Source organism: Peromyscus maniculatus, chromosome 2 (genome assembly GCF_049852395.1).
Source record: "Peromyscus maniculatus bairdii isolate BWxNUB_F1_BW_parent chromosome 2, HU_Pman_BW_mat_3.1, whole genome shotgun sequence".
Lineage (NCBI taxonomy): Eukaryota > Metazoa > Chordata > Mammalia > Rodentia > Cricetidae > Peromyscus > Peromyscus maniculatus.
In genome coordinates this window covers 127,613,062-127,639,469 of record NC_134853.1, presented here as the reverse complement: position 1 = coordinate 127,639,469, position 26,408 = coordinate 127,613,062, and the positions used below count along the sequence as shown (strand labels likewise).

General features: G+C 52.0%; 1 protein-coding gene across 4 annotated transcripts in view; it reads right to left on the bottom strand.

Annotated features, from left to right (window-relative positions):
• The window catches only part of Ssbp3 (single stranded DNA binding protein 3), a 150,858-nt gene extending 126,734 nt beyond the window's left edge, over positions 1-24,124 (bottom strand). The window contains exons 1-4 of one of the 4 annotated variants that reach the window (XM_042271546.2): positions 23,678-24,124; positions 22,634-22,706; positions 22,351-22,412; positions 19,879-19,963 (exon numbers count right to left, since the gene is read on the bottom strand). In XM_042271546.2, coding sequence (XP_042127480.1) covers positions 19,879-19,963; positions 22,351-22,412; positions 22,634-22,706; positions 23,678-23,733 — 276 coding nt within the window. In that variant the 5' untranslated portion in view covers positions 23,734-24,124. The remainder of the gene's footprint in view (positions 1-19,878; positions 19,964-22,350; positions 22,413-22,633; positions 22,707-23,677) is intronic. The other 3 variants (XM_042271548.2, XM_042271547.2, XM_042271549.2) reach the window with 3 other exon arrangements.
• Between the last annotated feature and the right edge of the window lie 2,284 nt (positions 24,125-26,408).

Genomic DNA, 26,408 nt, shown 5'->3' with positions numbered 1-26,408 from the left:
GCCGTTGTAACTGCATCCCCATGTGGGTCTTTCCGAGAGGCAAACCCCACTTTCCCCGGGCTCTCCAACGGCTCATCGGCTCAGCTCACACTTGTACTGGGACCACGAAGGGCTCATGTACCATCACGTTACCAAGGAAGAGGGGAGCACTCAGGAGTCATAGCAACAGCCCCCATCACAGTGCTGGCCCACAGCACGGCCAGGTGTCAGGACAGGCAGAGGGTAAGGTGGTCTCCCAGGAAGCACAACAGTCAAGAAGGCAGAAAGGTGTTCGATCCTGTGCTCTCTCCTCAGGGACATGCCCACCTGACCCAGAAAGACGGCACACAGCCCTGTCAAGCGGAAGAAAGGTCTATAAGCCATGGGGGGTAAAGGATGCACCTGTGTCTTCTGCCTGTGACCACACAGGGAGGCATCAGATACTTGAAGAACGGAAGACTGGACAGACTACGTATGAGAAGACAAACAGCTGTGATGACCCACAGGTGTGGTTTCAGATAAAAAGTCCTGATAGATGGGACAGTCTTAATAGGAAACGGTTGTTTCGAGGAACACGCATTTCAGGGCTTGAGAAGGCCTCTTGAGAAGGCCTGAATGGGCAGCTCAGAAATAAAGAAGCCTTTCCACTAGGGTGTGGCTAACACCCCCCCCCCCAGAAAAACAGATAAGACTCTCACAATTAGAAGCAACCAGCTGCATACAAAAACCCAGGGCCCATGCTGGGGCCACCCCCTCTGGAACCTTCCTGCTTATCCTTGGCTAAGCAAACAGGAGTCTTCACAGATAAAGCAAAGGTCAACTGTAGACTCAAAGGCCTGATAAAATCACCCACAACCCTGAATTACAGAGCAAAATCATACGGTGTTTTCACACAGACCTTCAGGGAAATGTGATGATCAGAAGCGGAGTGTGTTCTCTCATGCCAGGTTAGCACCCAGGTTAGCAGGTGCTGGATTCCAGGCCACACCCTGCCCCCACCACTCAGCCATCGACCTAAAACAAGCAAACCTGGGCAGGGGTTTCCATGAGTCTCAGGAGTTAGCAGAAGGCTGGGTCAAGTGAAGAAGGAGCCTCTTACTACACAGCACTGAGGACACTTCACGTGTAAAGATCTGTCGATATGTCAAAGGCCTACTTCAGAAAAGAAAGGCAAACACCTTGGCTAGGACTCAAAAGGAGCGACAAACCTGGACCAGCTCTGAGGGCATCGGGGCCTCAGGAAGCTTTCAAGTGTGTTAGACCACACACAGCGGACCTGAAAGGAAGGCAGGACTCTACAAATGAGTTGGGTATCCACCGTAGGATCGAGGGTGAGGGCCAGAGTACTCAGGACGGAATCTACCAGCAGTCTCTGTCCCCCAACAACTCAAAGGCGACTTTAAGAAGTCTTAGGCTGGGCGGTGGTGGCACATACCTTTAATCCCAGCACTCAGGAGGCAGAGCCAGGAGGATCTCTGTGAGTTCGAGGCCAGCCTGGGCTACCAAGTGAGTTCCAGGAAAGGTGCAAAGCCACACAGAGAAACCCTGTCTCAAAAAACAAAAAACAAAACAAAAAAAAAAGTATCTTAGAAGCTGGTTGGTGGTAGTGCCTGTCTTTAATTCCAGCACTTGGGAGGCAGAAGCAGGTGAATCTCTCTGAGTTCAAAGCCAGCCTGGTATACCAAGTGAGTTCCAGGACAGCCTGGTCTGTTATACAGAGAAATCCTGTCTCAACAAAACAAACAAAAAACAAAAAAAGTAGTATCTTAGAGATGGGTGATGGTGGTGCATGCTTTTAATCCCAGCACTTGGGAGGCAGAGGCAAAGGCAGGCACAGATCTCTGTGAGTTCAAGGACAGCCTGGTCTACAGAGCTAGTTCTTGGACAGCCAAGGCTATACAAAAAAACACTTGTCTCAAAAATAAAAAAAGTTTCTTAGAATTAAGTGTTAAGTGACATCTAAAATGAAGATAGACAGTGAATCAGACTCCTCCAAAGGAAGAAAGAATGAGAGAAAGTGCTCCTAGCTGAATAGCATGTGCAAGGGTCCTGAGGTAACGAGGCTGGCCTGTCTTGTGCTTAACTACAGCCTGGCAGTTCTATCTACGTCTCAAGAGCTTCAGCTCCAGCCCAACAACAGTCATAACTTTCAGTTCAACAAACACATCCTATGCTCCTGTTTCCTTTCCCGTCAGGAAAGTCCACTGCACCTGTCTGCTGTCCACCGCTGTTTCCTCCACATCTTCCCGGGGCAAGAGTATCTGATTCCTGAGCAGCTTAGGACACACCCTAGCTCTTCACTGGCCCCTGCCAGCTGCTGCCCGAGTCTCCGGAGCAGGCTGGGAAGGGCCAGGGGAGGACTTGTTTCCTAACTGAAAGAAAAGAGCCAACTACGGGTCAGGTAAGAAGGAAGACGTCCTGCTAAGTGAAGAAATCCTCACTCAGCCATCCATGCAAGTGACCAGAGCTCCGGCCCATGGGCCATTCTCCCAGGACGGACAGGGCAGAGGGCACCAGGAACGCAGCATGACGTCCCCAGCCCTTAAGGACACAGAATGTTCTGGGGACACACAGATGCTTCTGGCCTGAAGGCACTCGGCTCCTGTGGCAGTCCCCATTTTCCCTACCCTCCACTAAAAACAAACTTCAGGAGAAAATGAATCAAGTTTTACAAGCTTCCCTATTTACCCAGGGCGACAAAGCTATCAGTCGGGAAGCCTTTAAAATACTCTCTCCTAGCACCGTCTCTTCCTCTCTTCTCCTGGCCACACACCTCCCACACCTCCCACAACACACACACACACACACACACACCTATTAAGGGGGGTTCATCTTGGCTGTGGAACCTGAGCTTGAAAGAAGAACCCCAAATTCAGAACCCACACACACACACACACACACACACACACACACACCGCCTCCTGCTTCTAACTGTTCTACAACAGCTCTAGCCAACAGAACAAAGACTCCCGGGAACAATGCCTACCTCAGCCCTCACTCTCTGACCCTAGAAGTAGGTGCTACGCCTCTTCGAAGGTTCCTTCGCTCCTCCCGGGGAGCCACTGCAAGCCGAGTGTAATTCCACTTGGCAGGTGAGGACACTGAGGTAGAAGCCGGAGCAGACAGTGAGCAGAGGCCTGACGGGGGATGGGAACCAGACTGTTTCCCTTCAGAAGCCTCTGTTGCTCCCACCTTGGTTCCCAAGCGCATCAGACACAACAGGCAAAGACAAAAAGCACAACAACTACCTCCTAGACCACCAAGAACTGTAAATGTGAACTCCTGAAAGCCAAGGGCTGTTCTAACTGGCACTTCAGCCTGGAGGCCTAAGTATGCTATGCAGAACTCACGGAAATGTGGATGGAGAGAACAATTTTACAAACGTATCCCGATTTCCACACACACACTAATAAACAAATAAAACTCCAAACAGCATGAAGACATGGCCACGTGAAAACCACCCGGAGTAGCAGCTGTGATTCTGGTCCGTGGTGTGGTTTCTATCAGTATGGCTGGTACCAGGGGCACAAGGAGCCCAATGCAGCCTTCCCAAGACCAAAAGGTCCATGCTACCAGCAGCTGCATGCTGACCCAGGTCCTGGCACTTACTCCCACCAGGCCTTGAGACAGTGTAAGTGAGGCCTGGTACCATCCCTTTCTCCAGCTGAAGCTCAACCCCGCAGCATGAATTCATGGAACAGGGCCAACAGGACAACGAGGTGTGCGGAGATCCAGGAGCTCAGATCTCCTCATTCCTGTAGCCCGGACGCTGTCTCCACACCCCCCAGCACACTGAGAAGGAGGTCTTGCTCCATTGCAAATCAACCTGCTGCACTCTCCCTATGTCTCTGGCTTGTTCTTCACCTTTTAATCCCATAAAAATGCATCTGCTTTCTGATCCATCTTCCTCCCAAGCAAGAGGCTATTCCTGCCTGCCTGGCATAACCACTGCCCTTCCCCATCCTCAGCCCCAGTACCTGGTACCTCAACTTCCCAGCTCTCAACTCCCCACAGGCAGAAAAGCAGAACTTTTGTATTCCACCCAGAACTTCCTGTGGAGAAAAGCACGATGTCAGACTGTCCACTTAACACTGGGTACCAGCACAGAGAGATACTCTACAAATCTCCAACCTTTCCCAGGCAAACTGGCATCTCCAGGACCCTCCATACTTCACTTAACATGGTTTCCCTGCTGGATTCGGTTTGTTGGTGCTAAACTACAGGACCGAAGAATCCTCCAAACAGCTAGGTACGGTTGTACACATCTGGAATCCCAGAACTTGAGAGGCTACAGCAGGAAGATCACGCACTTGAGGCATGACCCTATCTCAAAAATGAGAGCGCTCCACCCTGGAGAGGTGGCTCAGGAGGTCAAAAGCAATGGCTGTTCTTCCAAAGGATCCAGATTCAATTCCCATCACCCACGTGGAGGCTCACAATTGTTTTTAACTCCAGTTCCAGGGAATCTGACTCTCTCCTGACCTCTTTGGACACTAGGCATATACATTTATACATGGACATATATACAGGCAAATCACTTATATACAAATAAATAAATAAATCTTTTTCTGAAAAATGAGGGAGCTGGTCAGGCACTGCAGCACACACTTTTAATCCCAGCCCTTGAAAGGCAGAGAGGCAGATCTTATCGAGTTTGAGGCCAGCCTGGTCTACACATCAAGTCTGAGGTGAGACCAGTCAGTATTATACAGTGAGACCCTGCAGAGAGGAGGGGGAGAATGAATGAAAAACACAAACCCCCCTCAAAAGATGAAGGCTGGAGAACCTCTGAAAAAGAGCTTAGGGATCAACCACTTTCAGCTAAGACCCAAACTCCTACAGCAGAGACACCACACCTCCTTCAAGGAAGGACAGACTTCCAGGCAGCCCAATGAAACCCACCCTGGGCTCTCCACCCAAGTCCCTCCCACCCTACAGAAGGCCTTCCTGGATTATTTGCCTTCAAAAAAAAACCATAATTTAAACATTGAGCGTCTTCACTTTCCAAACCATTGAGAATTAGGGAAAGGGGGGAAACCACGTCTGTTTCTATTTGAAACTGTCAAAATTAGCATTCAGTAATTAAAAATCACACCCTTTCTCTTAATAACCTAAGCAGCATGATACAATCAGGTTGTGCCAACTCTTTAATCTAATTGACTAATTACAGATTTTAATTTAGTCAGTTACTGAACAACTGTTGACAATTTGTTTTCATTAGGGACAGAACAGAATAAATATTTAGGCTTTCCGTCACAGAGACTCCTGCGTTGGGCTCTCCATCATGACCCCAACTTCGGTGACAAGCTCGGGTGCCATTGGCATCCTCAGGCACAGGTACCCACACAGCTGCGCAGCCACCTCCCAGCTAAACCTGCACCCAGCACACCTAACTCAAGCCCCTTCAGAGGCCAAACCCAAGTGCATGCAGCAGCCTACACTCCCAAAAAAAGACAGACAATTCCCAAATTCACACAAGTCATTCAAGAAGTGGCAAACACTTAAACGTTGTGAAGAAAAATAAATTCAATGCTACATGTCACTGGCTTTTAAGCAACAAAATAAGCGAACAGTCAAAATAGGTTTATCTGCATTCGTCTCACTGAGACGCGAACTGTCACTGACATTTTTTTTTCAAGACACTCATTTACAGGTTTGGGTAATGAAATGATCCAATTTTTTTCAAAGAACAGTTTTTTACCCAAGGACCCATCCCCCAAAGCCATCCCATAGTTTGTCGACACAGCAGTGGCTCCAAGGCTAAGAGGTGGCCCCTGAGAGCAAGTCCTGACTCCTTTACTAAATAAGGGCAGAGCCATGGCTCCTGGCTTCTCTTCTTTGAGCCTTGATTTCCTCATCCAAGAAATGGAATCATAACAGCCCCTGCCTTGTAGAATATTAAGGGAATTAAATATCACACAACTAGTCTTGTGTAAATAAGAGTAAATGGTCAATACATACTGGTCGCCATTATTTCAGAGATGGCCTTTATATCCCTCACTATCCTCAAGAGACAAAACCACCGCCCAGGAAGAAGAAACAGTCCACTGACGGCTTTTAGCAGGGAGGGTCTGTTAAAAAGCTAATTTGGGGACTTTGCTGTCCCCCAATCCGGTTCCTCTCAGAAGTACCAGCTCAGATGACAAGGAACGTGGGCCCTCTACCTTTCCAAGTCTGCAAACAGCCCATCCTGCACCTTCTGCATGTGGGGCCCTCGCTCGGCACCCTGGGCCCTCTCAGCTCAGAGGATGTCAGGGCCCCCGTCAGAGACAATTCTGCATTGTGACTTTCCTGAGCTAGGACTAATCTGGACAGAGCCACCAACACTGTAGGTCAGTGGGGAACAGGAGACAGAAGCGGAAGTCTTCAGGCTAGTAACTCTAACAGGCCTCCAAAAATTTCCCTGGGAATGCTTGAGGTGTCATTGCTAATCTAAGCTCAGCAAGATTCAGGTCTGCTTTGCCAGAGTGTTTCCTGCTCACTACAACTGTACCAACCTATGAACTCACGCTGGCTTCCTGGAGCTGCTAAGCCCTGACTGGCATCTACATCATTCTTATTTCATATTGCTTCATTAAAATCAATGGTTTCTATAGCTGGAAACGGGAGGCACACATCTGTATCTCAGGATAAGTAAAAGCAAAAGGATCATGAACTCAGGGCCATCTTAGGCTACACAGAAAGAATGTCTCCAAACCAAGCAAAATGAATGGGGACTCCAGGTTGAAAATATCATAGCGCTTTGCCTGGCGTGTTCAAGGCCCTGAATTCAATCCCTGACACCACCAAAATAATTAATTAATGATGACTCAATGTGTGTGATGTCCTCATGAATAAAATATGTTCAAGCATGTCGTCCACAAGGGGTGTCGGGGAACAAATAAAGGGACCTTGCAAGTCGAGACAGGAATCCCTTCCTGGGCTAGAGATGGTTCAGCCACTAAAGGTTAGGTTCACAACCAAAACATCGAGGAAGCCTTCCTAAGGCACAGGCATTTTCTTCTTCCACGGGGTTATTAAAACCAGCCAGTCCCTTATCCCACAGTGAATCTAAGAACTAACCCAGGAACCCTAGCTCAGGGGGCCTGAGCATGGCCATTCCTCTCAGGACTGCTCCCTAGCCCAGCATAGTTTGGGGTGGTTTTTTGTTACTGCTACTGTTTGTTTGTTTGTTTGTTGTTTTATAGGAGGAAGCTTTGCTTTGGCTTTCTGAGACGGTCTCACTCTATATCCAAGATGGCCTAGAACTCACTATGTAGGCATACCGTCTCACACTCATGGAAAGCTACCTGTCCTGGCCTCGTAAGTGCTAGGATTACAGGAGTATGCCCACACTCACTCCTGCTAACTCTTAGGAAGGCAACATGGCGCGGTAGCAAAGAGTTCACTAGGAAAAACAAAATCTGGGGCTAGGCAGTATCTCAGTCGGTGGAGGTTTGCCTCACATGCTCAGAGCTCTAGGTTTGATCCTCCGCACTACATAAACCAAGTGCGGTAGGGCATGGCCTGTGACCCTAGCCAGCACCCAGGAAGTAGAGGCAGAAGGATCAGTAGTAGTTGAATGTCATCTTCAGATACACAACCAGGGTCAACACCAACCAAGGATACGTGAGACTGTCTCAAAATGAGAAAGAAACAAAAAAAAACTAAGTTTAAGGCTATTTTCAACATTACTCAATCACTCCAAATACTTCCATTTCCTCATCTACAAAGTGAGAATGAACACAAAAATCTAACCCAGAGAATTGCTGGAGACAGGAGAGAAAATCGACTTGGAAACAGTAGAAGGCACACAAGCTCAGAAGAGAATCAAACGAGAACACTTGTTCAGCTGGGCACGGTGGCGCAAACCTTTGATCCTATTACTCAAGAGGCAGAGGCAGGCTGAATTCAAGAGTTCAAGGCCAACCTGGTCTACATAGTAAGTCCCAGGCCAACCAGTACTATATTGTGAGACCTTGTCGATAGATAGATAGATAGATAGATAGATAGATAGATAGATAGATAGATAGATAGATAGATAGACAGACACAGATAAGTAGATAGGTAGATAGATATAGATAGATAAATGAAAGCTTGAGTGTCAGCATCCACATAAAGTGTTCAGTAAACATTTGTGTCCTTCATTAAATAGGGGATTATTAGCAAACCATAATGCCATCATTTAACAGTTTGTCCCTCATCATGAAACTGCCATCTGGGACTGTCTAGGAGCTCCAGCACCCACCGAGGATTGTTTCTCTCTAAAATCAGGGGGTGCCATGAGTGAACACTGTGGTTTCCACCTAGCTCCCTTTGACAAAGATGCTGCCAGCAAAATAATGCCAGAGAAAGTATGTGGAGACAGTCAACTAGATTGAAGTTCATTTTCTGTAGCTTGGGGTCAGAATCGACCGGAGCACTCTGGTGATCAAGTTTTCTGCAATTCCCTATTCCACACATTAGCTCACTGACAGAAATTCACCACGGTATTTAAAGTGGCAGCCATCACAACTAACTCAAATTGTATTGGCTTCCCTGTTGCCGAAACGCTCTGCTGAAGCCATCAATTGGCCAATTCGGAGATAACGTGGTGGCTGAAATTCCCTGTCATGTTGTAAAATCCCTTTCGAAGCAGCTCGTGGCTTGCAGATCCTCAGCAGAACCAGTGCCCGGAGCCTGGGCCAGCACCGCCTCATGTAACCCAAGTGGCAGGCAGGCAGGCAGAGCAGGAGCTGGCAGTGGGCGCTGCCAAAAGGAAGGGCCTCCAGAGAGGGTATAACATTTTCTACTGGACGCCTTCTAAAAGCCAGTGAGAAAAGACCAGCCACGCGCACACGCCCGACACCAGGCCTGCCCACTGGGCATCTGCCCCCTCGACGCAGGCTTGGTAGCCAAAGCCACAGGCCTCTCAGAAAGAAAGCTGCCAGATTCCTAAAGGATGGCACGCAGGCCAGCCTCGTAGGTGGACAGTGTCTGGAGCCAATGCCTACCACAGGCACCCGGGGCCCTGCAGTCACAAACCAGCAGAGTCACCATCCTGTTCTAAGCCTCAGTTTCCCCATCTGGAAACTTCAAGGTCTTTCTTGAACAGTATTCCATCACCTGATGGTCGATTCAAATGGGAAACAGAATTCTCAAGGAGACCCCAAGCCAGCAGAGGTAGTGGACACCAGCAATCCCAGGACTGGGGATGCTGGCCAGAGCTGGACGCATCGAGTCCAAGGCCAGCCTTGGCTACATCGTGAGTTAATGCCAGCCTCAAGACCTTATCCCAAAAAACCAAAGTAAAGGGAAGGGGGGCAAACCACCACAATGACAGGGGTAGAAAAAAGCCAGCCCTGATTTCAGATCACCGTCTGTCTCCCACCGAAGAACAAAGCGCAACCCAGAAGACACAATGACTCGCCCCAGTGAGTCAGAACTGCACCCGGGCCATCCGAGTCCAAATCCATGCACTGCTCTCAACACTGCATTCAGTTTCCAACACCCAGGAAAACTTGCCCACCAACCAACCACTCTGCCAGTCCGCTATTACCCCAGAGCCTCTCAAGTAGCCTTCTGTGACTGAGAAAGAAATGTAAGACTCCAGGGAACCCCAAGGCAGGGAACTGGGGAAGGAGCAAAGTGCAAGCTTCCCCTAAAACAAAAGAACAGGGCACAAAGCCTGCCCCAGAACTGTGTCAACAGCTGTCACCAAGAGCGGGGATAAGGATTTGGGGAGGCTGGGCCAACCTGGGTCACAGAAGACACCCTGAGACCCTTTCTTGGTAGTCTTCCTACAGCCACACCCTGGACACACCCTGCTCAGACAATCCTCTCCATGGGGGAAGGATGCCCCCAACTAAGACAGGCAGCAGGAGCTGCCCATGGCCAGGCAGGGCAAACTCACAAGCCTTGCTGAAGTGCTTAAGAAGCCATTTTATTTTGCACTCTGCCTCTGAGAAGTGAGACCATCTCCTCCCATGCCCGCCCACACCCTATCCCTCCCGGCAAGTGGGAGATGCGTTTCCTCACCATGCAACAAACACGCGCTGAGTGTCATTTGCACGCTTAACAGACTAAGACCACAACAGCAAACTGCAGCATCAAAGGACCCCAGTGCCCAGGAGGTAACAAGCACCCCGACAACCCTGCAGCTGATGGGAAATGACCCTCCCTCAGCCCCCCAAAGTGGAAATCATTTCCTTATTACAGATCTGGACAGGGAGGCTTAGCCACAGCTTCGGACCCGAATCCCCAACCTGCAGGAATGGAGATTCACACTCAGCGCGCCATGGGCTGGGAGTTCTCCAACTTCAGGCCAAGATCTGCAGTGAGATAACTTTACATGGTAAAGGCAGGGCACACACATTTGTGTGTGTTCATGAATCACTGACCAGAGGTTTCCAGAGGCAGCTCTCATGTTTACTCGGTGATACAGTAGTTGCTTTTTTTTTTTTTTTTTTTTTTTTTGGTAATTGCCAGCCATGACCCACTCACTAAGCTGATTCAAGACACACTAATGGGTCACAACACCCACTACAAAACAATGCTTCACTATTTTCTGCCACTTGTCACTCTTCATTAAAGTGTCTTTCACACTTAGTCCCTGGGCAAGGATCAAATCGGTCTCATTTCTCAGGGCACTGAGTCTTGCTCACTGACCTTAGCTGTATTCAAGATGCTACAATCAGCCCCAGGATCGGAGGCAGCAGGAGAGGCCAAGATGAAGTTTCACCCCTCAAAGGTCTAGAGGCGGAAGGGAAGAAACTCCACCTTGACTCTGATAACTCTCCTTCCTGGCCACAAGTGACAGATGAGTCAGAGTGTTTCCCAGTTCCTGGAGGAAGGGGAAGAAAGGGATGGTCCTGGCAGGCCTGTGGAGGCTGCCACCTCTAAACCAACACTGACTATCGGATGGACTAGTGGTCAAGGAAACGAAACAACCTTCCCGGGTGCCAAGGTACCAAGCAGGACCACAGGGAAGGGCCAGAGGCGGTCGGGTACAAGTGTAGGCTGGCACCAGTCAGGGGCATCCACGTGCTAGCTCATTTCACTCTCACAGGCCGACAGACTGACATGGAGGCTGTGCACATGACGCCTCAACCCCCATCTCTTGTGGCTGCCTAGACCCCAGGGATCCATAGCTACTCAACAGGTGAGCAAGTGAATGAAGAGGTAGGCCTCGCTGACACACACCTCTCACACGAAGACGCGCCTGTCCCCTGTCGTCAATCACTGAACACCATCTGTCAGAAGGCAGGACGTCCCAGGGTCGGGAAGAGCAAAAGCATACATGTATGCAGAGCTTACAATGTGCCTGGCACGAGTATGCACTTACTGTATACGCACTGTGTGTGTGAATATAAGGTCATTTACTCCACATGATAACCCTGGGGCTATGTAACTTCAACATCTCTTTATTGCTTGAGGAAACTGAGGCACACAGGTTGATTAAGGTGCTCATGGCCCAAACAGCTAGCAAGCAACAAGATAGTACAAGGCAAAAGAGAATGTCTTGGATCCTGCTTGGGTGTGTGGAATTGAGACCTGCTGGAGATGGGATGTGAAGGGTGTGTGCATCTGTGTTCTCTGGCCCTTCTTCTTCTGTTTTACCTGCGTATGACCAGGGACGCCCAGTTCTACCATCTGCAGCCCTGATGTGTCTACTGACATGTACTGTTCTCCCAGCTCAGGAGACTGCACACAACTCTGGGTAAGCACTAATCATACTCTGGCTATCGGCAGCACTTCAGCCCGCAAGCAGGGCTGGTGTCTGGCAACTGCGGACAGGGTCATGTGCTCCTGGCCCATGGTCACCTAGGGGTTCACCTCAGGAAATACAAAGTGACAAGAAGCAGCTTCCTCAGCATCCTCCCTTCACCGGCTCGCCTGCCCTTCAACCCCTTCTGAGACTCTTCACAGAAGCAGACAATCCGGGGAGCCCTCAGCACAAAGGACGGCACAGGACCGCTAACCCAGGGACTTCTAATCGAGTCATCCCTGTGCACATTTACATAGCACCACCAGGCTCCAGGGACAGCCTTCCTGCCCTTCCCCTGGCCACCCACCCAGTGGAGAGCAGGAGGACAGGCCTTGTCCACATTTCACTGTGAGGAGGACCACGAAGCTAACATACACATGGGGCTGCCTTTCAGATCCAGCTCCTTGCCAGTGACACCCACAGGCCCCTGGGCCTCCCCATTGGGCCCCGTGGCTGCTCAGGCAGGCGTGGTCCAGGAACACTCTGTCCAACCCAGATAAGAGGCAGGGACATCTCAGGGGAGCCTTTATCAGCGCCAGCAGTGGCGGGACCACCAGCTCTGCCCCCTCGTGAAGGTGCAGGGACTGAGACAAGACAGCTTGAGGGGAAGAAACCTGGGACACATCCGAGAAGCCCTGGCAGAGAAGGGCATCACTGGAATCCATCAAGTACACAGGAGGCCCTTCCGTAAGGGCTAACTTGCTCTCCCTGGAAACAGTGCTGCTAAGGAGTTTTCTGAGCAAACATGAGAACTACAAAGGACAATCAACCTCAGGCAGCACTAGCCGGGAGATAGCCTGCCTTATACATATGTATTACACCCCTTCACCCTCACAGCCCCGCAGGAACTGCCATCCCCTAGCCTACAGATGGGGTAACAGACAACCCAAAGTCCATCCAGACAGAAAATAGCAAGCGTGCCCATGAAGTCAGATACAAGTCCAAGGCACCAGCCAGAGCTCAAACCCTTCCAAATCCAGAGGCTTCAAGCCCAGGAAAAAGAAAAGCATGCCATGGAAAGACACATCCCTACGACTCAGCTCACCAGGGCCATGGAAAACCCCATTACCCTAGCAAATCAAAAACAAACAACCGCTCTAAGCTCCCAGCAACGTATATTAAAGAAGTTTATGTGAATCGCCTAATGCACTTGTGCCGTGGTCAGAATTACTACCGAACTAAAAAAGATTAATTTTGCTAAATACTTGAAACCCTCAGACACTGTTACAAAGACTACAGCCAGTGTAACATTTCTGCTATCTTAGCTGACAGACCTCAGGCACCTCCCCTCCCACCCAACCCCCCCACACACACTCCCGCCACTTCTCTTAAGGGTTAAATACACACTCAGACGGAAGACGAGGGTCCAGCAACACAGTGCCCACTGGAGAGCCCTCCTCCCTTACAAAACAGAGCTGACCTAAGGGGACATAGAACTGGGTGTCTCCCAGCTCCCTTCAAGTGTTGGCTGGCACAGAGCTAACTCTCAGTCCAAGTTTGCAAATGCTTAGCTAACAAAGACGGCATTATGCAAAAGGCTGCTGCACACTGCTGGTCTGGGAGTTCAAATGAAGTGACCACTGCCAACAACTTTGTTTGGGTCCCCACTGTCCCCCCCCTCCACCTCCCGCCTTAAATAAAGGGCAAGGATTTGCAATTTGGGGTCTTGCTGCCACTTGAAACCCATTACGGTGGCCACATTGCCTGGGTTCTGGCAAAATGCAATTCCAGCTCCTCATTTAATGTTTAATTAGCTACTAACAGAGGAGTCTGGCAGCCTCTGGGGGCAAGAGGAACTCCAGAAGACAGGGTAGGAGCCCAGGAGGGACTCAATACAAACTATAAGCTTGGGGGCAGGGGGAGGAAGGGCTGTGTATATTTTGCTGTTTTCAATCGGCCACACAAAGGTGCCAAGGGTCAAAGCCAAAGGCAAGCCTTGAACCTGCCAGGACCTCTGGCCAGATAGCTAGGCTGGCTTATCACAGAGGCGAGCACGCCTCCAACTCCTCAGAGCCCAGCTGCAAGGCACCCACTGCCACCCTCTCATGCCCGTCTGGCTAGCGGGCCCTGGCAGGCATCGACACTCCCTGTCCAGTAGGAACCTCAGCTCAGTGTATCCAAGGAGAGCCCTCTCAAATATCACTTTGCTATTTCAAACCCACCAAGGACACTGGACCCCGGCCACCTGGCCACAAATACCTCAGCTGCTGTCCACACCCACGACTCAGGCACTTTCCCCTTCTGCTACCCACCTCCGCCCAAGACGGGGGGGGGGGGGGGGGGGGGGGGCAGGGGCGCACACTGAAAGGGGACCAGGTCTTCAGACAGGGACAACGAGCCAAGCAGGGGAAGCTGGCCAGGGTCATAGATCTGCATGTCCACTATATTGCCCAAGTTCTTCACTGCGAGAAATAGGGGTCTAGGCTTTTTGGAGCAATAATCCACCAATCTCCTAAAATCATGAACAAAGTCTCCTTTATGAGGACCCATGACATTTTCTGGAGAGAAAAGCCCACAGCTTTTATCATTTTACTTCTGGCAAAAGCAAAGAGCCACTTCACCACGAGAGACCCCTTCCATGGGTCCGGCCTCACCTGGCCTGTGACTAGGCAGTTCTCCTTACAGGGGTTTTGTTTAATTCTCTTTAAGTCATTTCTTCCCAGGATAGCTAGGGCCACAGACCGGGTACCAGGCACACTCTGGTCAAATGCAAACACCTCCCACTTCTTCAGGGTGCCTGCACCAGGAGAGTACAATCAACACTGAGAGGCAGAACTCAAAAGACTGGCAATTTTAGCCTCAGCTCCACACCCCCTAGGCTTACAACCAAAACGCCCGGCCATGGCTTCATCTGTAAAATGGGAGTGCGAGTTAATAATAAAACCCAACCAAAAAAAAAAAAAGGCAGCTACAAGGACCAACCGCAGTCGTACTTCTGAAAGTGTACCGCACGAAGCCGGGCAGACACACCGGGTGGCACTCTCTAGCAGCCTGAGGACCACTGTGGGGCTAACCACGCTGCTCTGCTCTTGCCACCAGAAGGAAGACACAGGAGCTGTCACAGGAGGAAGAGGACCACTGGGGGTCTGATTAGGCACCAGAGACACATAAATGCCTGTGTCCATTTACAAAGGACAAGAATAGACCAGCCTGTCAAGAGAAAGCCCAGAGGGAGCCCCAGTGGGGTCTTGTGGGCTTTCCTCATCACTCTAAGAGGCGCTACTTATCCAGGGGAGAACAGCACAGAAATCACGCAGGGACCCAGCCACACCTCCTGGGACCCCAGGTATTCCTGACGTAGGGCCAACCCATTCTCAGAAAAATCCACTCTAAACACAAAACCCCAGCACTCCGCACATGGGGCAAATGTCAGGGTTTTCAGGCTTCTAAATGAGCCAGGAAAACCCAAGCCACCAGGTGTGGGCCAGGAAATAGACAATGACTCAAATAAAAACCCACCCAATCAGGACAGTTCCAACCCCCTCCCTGCTGAGTCACCTGGCTCATTCCAGGATCCGCACATCTGGCCTTGACCTGGGAGGGCCCTTCACGACCACCCAACCCCTGACCCTGCCTCTCTTGGGGGGAGATGGCCTGTCAAGATGACAATATCACTCTGTACAGGAGCCAAGACCCACACCTTCTATTTGAGCCGCGGATCCTCCTCCCTGCCAAGCGGGCAATAGGTAGCCCCAGACCCTTTTCCCCATACTTTGAGAATCTTTGACTCACCCAGGGCCAGTGAGCACTCTGCTTCATGTTGGACAAGTCTAAGAGGGCCTTAGAGCTACCTAACGGACATTAAAACTGCCGCGTGCTCAAGATGACCCACAGAACTTGTCATCTCAAGAACACCTCCCAATAATCTACCAGCTTTCCTGGTCCAGGTCCCCTCCCCGAAAACCACCTATGTTCCTCCCCCTAATTTCACTCCTTTATCCCATCAGTGTGTGCTTACTATGTGTATGGCCTTAGGGGGGCTAGGAGAGATAAACAGCTCCCAGCCTATGCCACAGTTTAAAAAACAAAACAAAACAAGAAAACCACTGAGCTATAGCCAGAAAAGCAAATCTAAAAAGTTAGCCAGGATCATGCAAGCAAGTAATGCCTGCTGTGGGCCTGTGCCAGACAATGTCAGAAGCATGGACTCTGGTGTTCGCCGTGAGCTGTGTGCACATTCTAACTCTCCCACTGTGATTAACCTCTGTGCCTCCGTTTCTACAAGATGGAGCCGCAGCGTGCTTCCTCTACCGGGGTCACCAGCAGAGTAAATGAGCAAGTGTAGTACTGAGCACCCCGCCCGACACATGGCAAGTGCTGCCATAGTGCACAGGTGACTTTGAGAGACACTGAGGTGGAATCATCACCAAATGCAGACACTGATCGTAGTGTCTGTGGGCATGATGGCTGACGCCTATAACTCCTGCTACTCAGGAAGCCGAGGCAGGAGAATCAAGAATTGTAACACAGTGAGATCCAGTCTCACAGACAAGACAGATAGGTAGGATTTGAGGAAACTACATTCTAGCCAAGGGGAAGACCAGAAGGAGTCACTGGGAGCCAAGAAAGATGGCTCAGCAGGTAAGAGCACTTGACACACCTGAGTTCAATCCCCAGCACTCAGGCTAACCCAATGAGACGCGGAATAGAGAAACTAGTTATCCTTCATGTAGTATTATAAGTACACATAATATAATTTTATTATAATTACTTCAAAGTTTCCACTTATAAAGCAGGACATGGTGAGGCACACCTTTAATCCCAGCCCTCAAGAGGCAGAGGCAGGCAGATCTAAGTTCAAGGCCAACCAGATCTATATATTTAGGTCTAGGCCAGTCAGACCTACAGAGTAAGACCCTGTCTGGGGGGGGGGGGCAGAGTAAAAAGAAATATCTCCATTCAATCACATTATTCCATCTCCCTTGTGACTTAACTTGGGTCACAGGACACATCAAATTGATCCCAATTTAAGGAAAAAACGACTTGAGCTGCAAACCTATGAATCATGGGCCCCCAACTAGTATGACCTCATCTCTTAGCAGCATCTTGTAAATGTCACGGCAACCTCAGCGATCTGTAGGGTTCTACTGCCCTTCCTTAACAGTCCCTGGCATTCCTACCGCTGCCATCTTGCTTCAAGATGCAAGCCCAAGCCACAAATTGCTGGAGAGAATCTCAACGCTACTTACTAGCGCACCAAAGCTGACTAAAAATCATTATCTTCAGGCTGGAGAGTCAGCTCAGCATTTAAGAGCATTTATTGCTTTGCAGAGGTCCTGAGTTCAGTTCCAAGCACCCACCTCAGGAGGCTCACAACCACCTGTAATTCCAGTTCCAGTCAATCTGATACCCTCTGTCCCTTGGGGCACCTTTATGGGCGTGGCACACAGTAATGCATGCAGGCACACATGCATATCATAAATAAATAAACAGGTGGGTGCAGTGGTGCATGCCTTTCATCTCAGCACTGAGGAGGCAGGGCTCGTGAACCCCAGGACAGTAAGGGATACACAGTGAAACTCTGTCTCTAAGTAAATAAATAAAGGAATAAGCAAACTAGTTAACTTTGTAAAAAAAAAAAAAAAAAACCATTAGCGTCTATGATTTCCTGCTAAAGAGCATAAATGCCTATCAAAGACTGGCTTGAAGAACTAGAAGGTGTAACTCGGTGACAGAGCACTTGCTTGGCACATGCAGGGTCCTGACTTTCATTCCTGGCATGGAGACAAGGGATTTTGAAACAGGTAATCCTGTCCTGCCTTCCTCTCTAAAATGAAACCATCTGCAATGCAGGTAGAGACTAGCAACACAGGTTTGACTATTTGTAGTTATTTTTGGGGGGGGGGGGGGGGCGGGGTAAGGGGGGACCAAGGTTTGTGCAAGGTAGAAAGGGAAGATCAAGTTCACTGGCTGCTGGACCACTCGGCTGGCCTCTGGCAAGCCCCAACTCGGGACGTTCGGCCCTACGGCCATCATCACCACTTATCTTTCCAGAACCACATCCTTACATGTGAAACAGTCACCTCTCCCTTGAACAACTCAAAGTTGACCGGGCTAGAAGTACCACTTACCAGCTTCTCTTTCTCAACCCTGGAGCGGACACATGAACTGGTCACATTCCTGAGCACTTCCAGGGGCATTCACTCTTCAGCCACAGACAAAATCCCATCGCACTAACCATTCAGAAAGCCAGTGAGCTCAGGCTCTGACTCCTGTTACAGGTTCCATTTTCACCATGACAACAGCCATGGCATTGAAACTGACCACCTATGAAACTCACGCAGATGGGATTTGGTCTCCTAAACCAGTTTCAAAATCGGCATGCAGAGAAAGGAGGTAAATGACTTGTCCAAGAAGACGGGACCTATGCTGCTCACCAGTTCCCATACCTAGAATGTGAGGACCGTTCCTACCAAACAAGTGCAAACAGATCACCTACTGCGTGCATGCATGTGTGCCACAAACATGTGTACACACTCAATGTGCAGCGCCTACTGGAAGTGAAAACTGGAAGAGGTGGAAGACATCCAGGTACTTCCTCCCTTTCCTCACTCCAGCCTTCCTAACCTGACAGATCCTAAACACCTATTTCATCAGACTAAAAAGTATGGCCAACCCAGCCCAGGTTGATACAGTGTGTGTGCATTTAAAATTAAAACAAACAAACAAACAAACAAAAAAACCAGAATAGCCATGGATCATGAACATCACAGACACCTTCTCTGTAATGATTTCATGGACCTTAATTTATCCAGGTAGAAAGAAGACCCTACAGCCTGGTAATATTGACTACTTGCAAAGGGAAAATCTAAGCTGGCCATGGTGGCTGTAATCTCAGCACTCGGGAGGATGAGGCAGGAGTGTTAAAAATTCAAGGCCAACCTGAACTACATACTGAGTTCTAAGGCCAACCTGAACTACAGCACAAGACATCTGTGTCCCATCCCTGCCCTGAGCCCCTTGTGGGTTGGCAAGACTGGCGTAAGACAGTGCCTGCCACAAAACCTGAGGGTCTGGGCTTGATCCTTGGGCCCTACATGGTGGAGAGAAAGAACTGAGTCCCACAATTGTCCTCTGACCTCCATCCCCATGCTACATGTCACACACACCCAACTCAAATGTGTGTACACACACATGCACACAAATAAATGTAATTTGAAAGAGTATTCGGGCAAAGGATAGTGAGTGAACTTAGCACTTTATGGTACCCATCACCTGAGCAGAGCAGCAGGAGCTCCCCAGTGTATGCACATATACACCCTATACTGGGTGTGACATATACACCCCACTGTGTGCATATACACACCACACTGTGTACACATATACACCCTATAGTGGGTGTGACATATACACCCCACTGTGTGCATATACACACCACACTGTGTACACATATACACCCTATAGTGGGTGTGACATATACACCCCACTGTGTGCATATACACACCACACTGTGTACACATATACACCCTATAGTGGGTGTGACATATACACCCCACTGTGTGCATATACACACCACACTGTATATACATATATACCCTATACTGGGTGTGCATACACACCCCACACTGTGTGCACATATACACCCCATACTGGGTGTGATATATACACCCCACACTGGGTGTGACATACACCCCACACTGTGTGTACATATACACCCCACACTGGGTGTGACACATATACCCCACACTGTGTGTGCACATATACACACTGAAAGACTGCTCTCTGGAAAACAGAGCTAAAGTCCATTCCACAGAACTGCTGCTCAGCCAACCCTTAGAGTCCAGAACACAAGTTTCACGATTACTTTCTGTCTTTTTGGTTGTGGTCACTTTTTCTTAATCTAACACCAACCAGGCTCAGTCCCCTCCCAGTTAGCTCTCAACTAAACCCCACATGACCCCGAGTCTTCAAACACCATTTCGTTCGTTCTCCAGATAGGTATCCACCTCTTCCATATAACTGCGAGGTGATGACTACCGCTCCCCAACTTAACACATCGGGGGAGGAGGGTCCAGGGAGGCAGGCAGCAGAAAGGCAGGTGGGCAGGAGAACAGGAGGGAAGGCAAGGAGGAAATAAAGACTTGCCAGTTGGCTGTGCACTTGCTTTTGATACTAAAGAAGTCAGAGCCATCCAACCCCGTAATTATTGCCAGGATTAAAAATTTGTTACTCACATAATCATGAAAGGCTTTTGCTTCACTTGAATGTTCACAAGTGTCTCTCCTTTCAGGGGCTGCACAGTAAAGGTCCCAAAATACACTGCAAATAGAAAAACAAAGTGAGATCAGGTTACTAATTATTACTTGTGTATACAATGGCGGGGTACAGGAGACACCGCGCAGCAGGTCTCCCACACCAGCCATCCTCATAGCACTCGCTGGACAAACCCAGTCCCTAAGACAAGTGGATCCAACCTCTCCTGTTCGCATCTGTTCACAGCCGCCATCCAAGCACCTCCTCTCTACTGGGTGCCTCACATCAGTGGCACTGCTTGTGGTTAGCAGACACTCGGGCTTGGCAAGGTCAGCACAACACGCCCATGGGTGCCCACATAGGAACCTGGAAGGAGCTTCTGCACGTCCCATCTGTGTCCTTCACACCACCCCAAACCAAAATGGCTGCAGCATATTGCAAAAAGGTTCAGTGGTCAAAGTCAGGGCCCAACCATGATTCACCTGCACGGAAATCTGGGTGACTCGGGTAACGAAGGGAACCTTATGGGTCCTTAATCCCATAGCTTACACACCCACCCACCCAAGAACACCTGTCTGTGAGCCAAAGGGGGAGGGGGTGATGACAACCTAGCTTCTTAGGCCCTCTCACTGAGCCTCTTCAGACGGCGCCCGTCCAGTACAGAATTGGGGGCAGGGCACAACACTCAGACTCCAATTCTATCCGGTCACTCCAACACTCCACGTTCCCAAGAACAGAAACACAAGTCACGTGCTGGCTACAGAGAGCTATGCAGACACTGGGCCATCCTTAGACCATCTCTACACCAGGACCGAGGCCCAGCCAGAACCGGCTTGGAAGGCACAGTGGACCCCGGCACTGAGGTCTGACCTGACTTGTGGTGTACTCCGTCTAGACCCATCATCGCAGCAGCGAGTTCCACTGTCACGGACAAGCACCACCCTCAAGGTGTGCCCGTAACAAAACCCACCCCACCCCATCTGATCCTCTGCCTCCTCGGGGCCCAGTACACAGTCAACACTGCTTCAGAGTCAAGCCGCACACAGCGGGGAAATTCTAACAAACCAGGCGACCACTACTCACAGCCGCCACAACCTGAGCCCCAGTACAACCGGCCCTCCATTCCTGGAACAAGGAGCGACTCCAGGAGCAACCGGAAAACCAGGCCGTGCCCAGCTGCAGAGGGAGGCTGGGGACCATTCTTCCCTCCTCCCCAACTGCCCCCTGGAGCACCACGCACAGCCAAGACTTCAAGCCGCCCAATCCCCAGCACCTTCAAAATAACGCTCGCTCACAAGCCCAAGTTTCTACAAGATCCAAGGCCACCAGACCTGCCAATCCCATCTCCACACTCACCTCCACCACCAGCCACAGCCAACCTATCACCCACTCCCGCAGGTGGAATCCTTGCGCCACACCAGCCGCCGCCGCCTCCTCCTCCTCCTCCGAGCAGGCAGTTAGGAGGTTGGCAGAAGTCATTAAAAACTCATTTTCTCTGCACAAGTTAGAACAGACACTTCATCCTCTCACTGTTCAAAGGGACTTGAAACAGTAACCCGAGCTGGCTGTCAGGTAAATGTTAACAGCCGAACACTGCATTGCCTCAACTATACCAAAATCAGCCTGCCTCCTGTTCCTTTTTCAATAGAACGTGAAAGACTCCACAGTCAGTCCCACAAAAACACCCAGGTCACACACTCATGACAACTTGCTTCAGGCTTGGACCCTAAGCTTCTCTCCTGCCTGCAGAAAAGACCACAGGGCTGCTTGGGCCTGGAGAGAGGGTCACAGATAAGGAGAGCCAGCCCCCACCCCACAAGCTGCAGGCATCCCGCCAGGCCACCTCTGGCTGGTTAAGGTTCTTGGTAAAATAAGGCTTTGTGGTTGCAGGGATGCTGGGGGGTGGGGAGGCGGAGGAAAGGAAGGTCCAGTCAGTCTGAATCAGTGTCTCTACAGGAAGTGCAGGCCTTCTTGCTTTTTCTCAGGGTCCCTGGAAAAGGCCCAGTGGATGTCTCTTCAGGTTTGGCGTTCACGGAAGAAAACATGAGGGTCAGGCCAGTTTGCAGAACAGACCTGGTGTCCCCTCCACCCGCCCTGCCCCCACTCCGCTAATTAAAGCAGCATGCAGGATTGACAAAAAAAGAACCCTCCTAACTCTTTCCGAGCCCCCTGCCTAGTGCCCCAGAGTGAGGCGGAGAAGTAACAGGGTTCCTCTACCCTGGCATAACAAAATCGAGTCAGTTCCCCACAGGCGGAGAAACACCAGCAAAAACTTCAGGCAGCAGCCTCTGCTGCAGGTTCTTCCCCGGCAAAGCCGACGAGAGCACCCAGAGGTGCCCCGCTCGGCGGAAAGCAGAGGCTGAGGGGAGAGGGCCTCCTCCAGACCCCCGTCTTTGTTCACTGGGACCCGAGGCGCAGAACAAAACACACACAAAACTATCACCCAAACTTACCACCACCACGAGTGCAGGAACCCAGGAGGCTCGCCCAGCGTGATGTTTTTCTCCCATCGAATCTAGAAAAGAGGGGGCAGAGGCAGCTTAGAGGGGCAGAAAGGAGGGGGCCCGCCGGGCCTGCCCCAGCCAAAAGGCTGCTCAGACCAACTAACAATAAATGCCAAAAGGTGATAAAAATTCAAAATGGTGGCCACAGTGGCTGCTCCTGAAAACAAAGGCTCTAAGAATAGTGGGGAGGAGGGGGGTGTCAAGAAACTGGATGCTGAGGAGTCCCACTCACCTCTGATAAGAAGGTCTGTGCAGATTTCTGTGCTCCTACGTGCAGTAAATATTCGTAGACGTATAAAGCTAACCTGGAAAGTGAGCAGGGGCAGAGAGAGAGGGAGAGAGAGAGAGAGGAAAGGGTCAGATCACGCTGAAGCTCGCTCTGGACCTGGCCAGTCGACTCTGAGCCCGGTCTATGCCATCCTATTGTGGCCATGACAAGAGCAGAGTACCTATCACCCCCGCCAGGATCCGGGTCAGAACAGCTAGTGGGTGGGTACCACAGACAAACTGCCCAAAGCCGCGGGAGCTGGAAAACGGTCCCCAAACTTGAACTTCCAAGTGGCACTGGGACCAAACCCACATAGGTCTCGCAAACTCGAAAGCCACAAGAGCCCTAAGGCACTCGCCTCTTCCCAGCCCACTTGAGCTCGCTGCCGTAAGCCCAGCTTCGGGGTCCGGGCAGACTCGACCCCAGTCCGGGTACTTGGTGCGCTCTGGAGAGGGCAGCAAAGCGCCGCCCTCTGCATCTCCCCCCACAAACTGTCCCCCCAAGCCTGGGGCCAGGCCGGCGACGCCTGCCCAGCCCAGCCCGGCGCCCCGGAGCGCACCGGGCTAGCGGCAAGGCCGCTGGCTGGGAAGGGAGAGCAGAGCGCTCCCGGGCGAACAAAGCCCCCGGCACGCACTCCTCACGCCGCGGGCGGACAAAAGGAGCCTTCGGGGCTGCAGAAAGCCACGCGCCCCCTGCCCGCACTCGGTGGGCAAAGTGGGGGCCCCGCGCCCAGCCGGCCGAGCGCACCGGCTCACGGTGGGACCTCGCCCACCCTCGTCGCGGGCCCCCGCGCCAGCTCCGCCGCGTGCTTACCAACTACCCTCGCCCGCCGCTGCCCTGCCGCCCCTTCAGGGTGCCCCAGCCTCCGCCGGCGCCCAACAATGGGCTCTCCACGCCGCCGCCGCCGCCGCCGGCGCGGGGCAGAGACCGGGAGCCCAAGGCAGCGCGACCCCCGCGCCCACCTGCCTCCCGCCGCCCGCGGCGCGGCCCCACTCGCGAGAGGCTTACTTTTCCCGAGCCTGCCCGTCCGAGGGCACCGCCGAGCCTTTGCCTTTGGCAAACATGGCTTGCAGAGAAGAGGGCGCCGAGCCCGCCGCCGCCGCCGCCGCCGCCGCTACCGTCCGGTCTCCCGAGCTGCCCTGCTCCCGGCCCCCTCCCGGCGATCGCCCGCTCGCTCGCGCTCCGCTCGCCGCGCTCCCTCCCTCCCCGGCGCTGGCTCCGCGCTCTTTCCAGCTGTCAAAGCGTCAGCCCCGGCCGCGGCCCCATCGCCTTGGAACTCCTCCCGCGCCGGCTCGGCCTGAGCTGTGCCGCCGCCCGCCCGAAGCCTGCAGCTCGCTCGCTCGCTCGCTCGTGGCCCGCGCGCCCGCCGACCGGCTCCGCCTGCGCCGCCCTCTGCGCCTCCAGCACCGCTGCCGCTGCCGCCGCCGCCGCCGCTGGTCTACTTGGAGCTCAACCGAACGTGGCTGCCCCGGCAGGAGCGCGGCGGGCGTCCACGCCCCGCGACGGACGGCCGCGGCGGCCAATCGGCGCGCGGGGGCGGGCCTGGAGGCCGGGAGGGACGCCTGTCAGCGCGGCCGCGCCAGTCCCGCTGCGCCTCCTCCGTGAGCCGCTGCCCGCTCGTGCGCCGGCCGGGGGAGCGGAGGGCGAGCCCTGGCGTTGGGGTGGGGCGGCGGCGTGAGGGGCTCCGGCCTGGACTGGAGCACCCTGCTGGCGCCGCGGGGACTGGGCGCTGCGGCAGGAGCCGCGGAGGGAGGCGCGGACCCCGGCTGGCCCGGCGCGCCCCTCTCCGCGTCGGCCTGGCCCCCAGCGCCCCCGCCCTCCCCGCGCGCTGATCTGGTCCTCCGTGGGCCGGGACCCCGGCCGGCCCAGCTCCCCGCCCCACCGTGGGCTGCCTGCGCCCAGCCCGGCTCCCCCAGCCCCGGCCAAGACTGCACGCGGAGCTGGGCGGCCGAAGCTGGCGCCAAAGCGCGCGGCTGCTTCTTTACTAGATCGTTAAAATACTTTGGGAAACCCCAAAGTGGAGCCGCGCGAAAATGGCCCCTGGCGTGCTCCAGGCAAGCCTCGGGAGAGGAAAGGGGTCTTAGACTAGCAGGAGGGAGAGTGACTTCTCCCCAAATTTCTGAGGTGTGCCAGCCAAAGCAAGTTAGCCAGCCCCTCGCTTTCTCCAACGGGAACGGATTCCGTTTGGGTGAAGGACGTCACCTGGACGCCTCGCGACTCAGAATGCGCGCCGCAGAAATCTCAAACTTCAAATAAATGGAGCTAAATTGGGGAGTAGGGGGGGACTAGAGTCGGACGTGGGGGGAGGGGAAGCTTCCATTGTCAATGACCCAGGTGTACAATGGGAAATGGGGGGTTGGCAGAGTGACCAAGCTTTTTGCTCCCGACTCCTTTCTGTCCACTCGAGGACCCCAGAAACCTGCAGCGTACCCTCACTGGGAACTCCAGATCAGAAACTGGTGAAATAAGGAACGGCTCCCCTATTTTCATACTGTTTTTAGAGCGCGGTTCTCTTTAAATGTGATAAAACACTATCGGCACTGTCTCTTTAAAAGAGTCAAGCAGAAAAAGCTGTGTAAGCGCTGATTGGCTGCCTGTTTGGATACATCTTTAGGGGAGCCTTGAAACTGTTAGCCTAGGTTGATTTTTTTTTTTTTAACTGCGCTGTTCCAATAAACAAGTAACGCCCCTCCCCCTAACATGCCTCGCACCAAACAATTAAAGGATAGGTCAGTGTCCTGGGGAAAACACGTTTCAAGTAGGAAAACTCAGAACTAGATTTCAACAAAATAAACAATAATTCCCTACCATTAAAGTTTGCTTATTTTGCTCTGCAGAAAAGAGAAAGGGGCCTTTTAAAAGAAATGCCCCGCAGCAAATGGATCTGCACTGGTTCAGGAAGGAGACTCGGGGTGCGTTTTTGGAATTATGTTCTGCTCTTGTTAACAGCCGCCCTAAATTAGAATACTGCCTAACACCGTGGACCCCTCTGGACCTTGCTCTCTACTAGGAACCCGAGCTCAGACGGAAGAAGGGCAGAAAAAGGGAAACTGAGCCCCAGTGTGGGGATGTCTGTGCCAGCCCCTAGTTTAAAAGGTTGTTTTCTCAAGGAGGGGAGAAGCATGGAGGTTGGGGATTGAAATACAATGGTAGGGGAGTAAAGGAAATAATTACAGTTATTTTTTCCCCTAGGCGGTTTAATTTAATAGGGCCAACTTAAGGTACCTTAGAGCCCGCGCTAATTAAATCGGTCTGTTCATCCCCTTCCTTCGGACTTCCTTCCATTTTTGATGGGCTAGGAATGGCCAGGGATGGCCCGTCAACACACTGACTCACAAGATGCCTGACTCACGGGTGTCTGCTGGGCCCGCAGATTGCGAGGACCAGTTGGGTCTTGAGGGGGGGAGGGAAGGCGCTGCCCTTTGGGGGGGGGTGCCCACAGTCGAGGCACTCCGGAGTTGGCTGTGCCTCAGCAGCCCCGGGGCTCTGGTACCTCGGCTCTTACACATCTCCTTCCTCGCCTGTCAGCTGGTAAAGGGTTTTTATGGGGGGGAGGGTCTTTTTAATCTCTTTTGATAGTCTGATGTTCCACCAGGCTATGGTTCTTCTTGCCTTTTCTCCCTTGCGAAAGGTCTGGCCCCTCCTTCCAGAACATGTGTGAGAGGAAGAGGGGGTGGTGTTTGTTCGGAGTCCCTGTGGTCTGCCCTTTGTGGAGGCTTGACAGTGTGAGGCTCCGAGT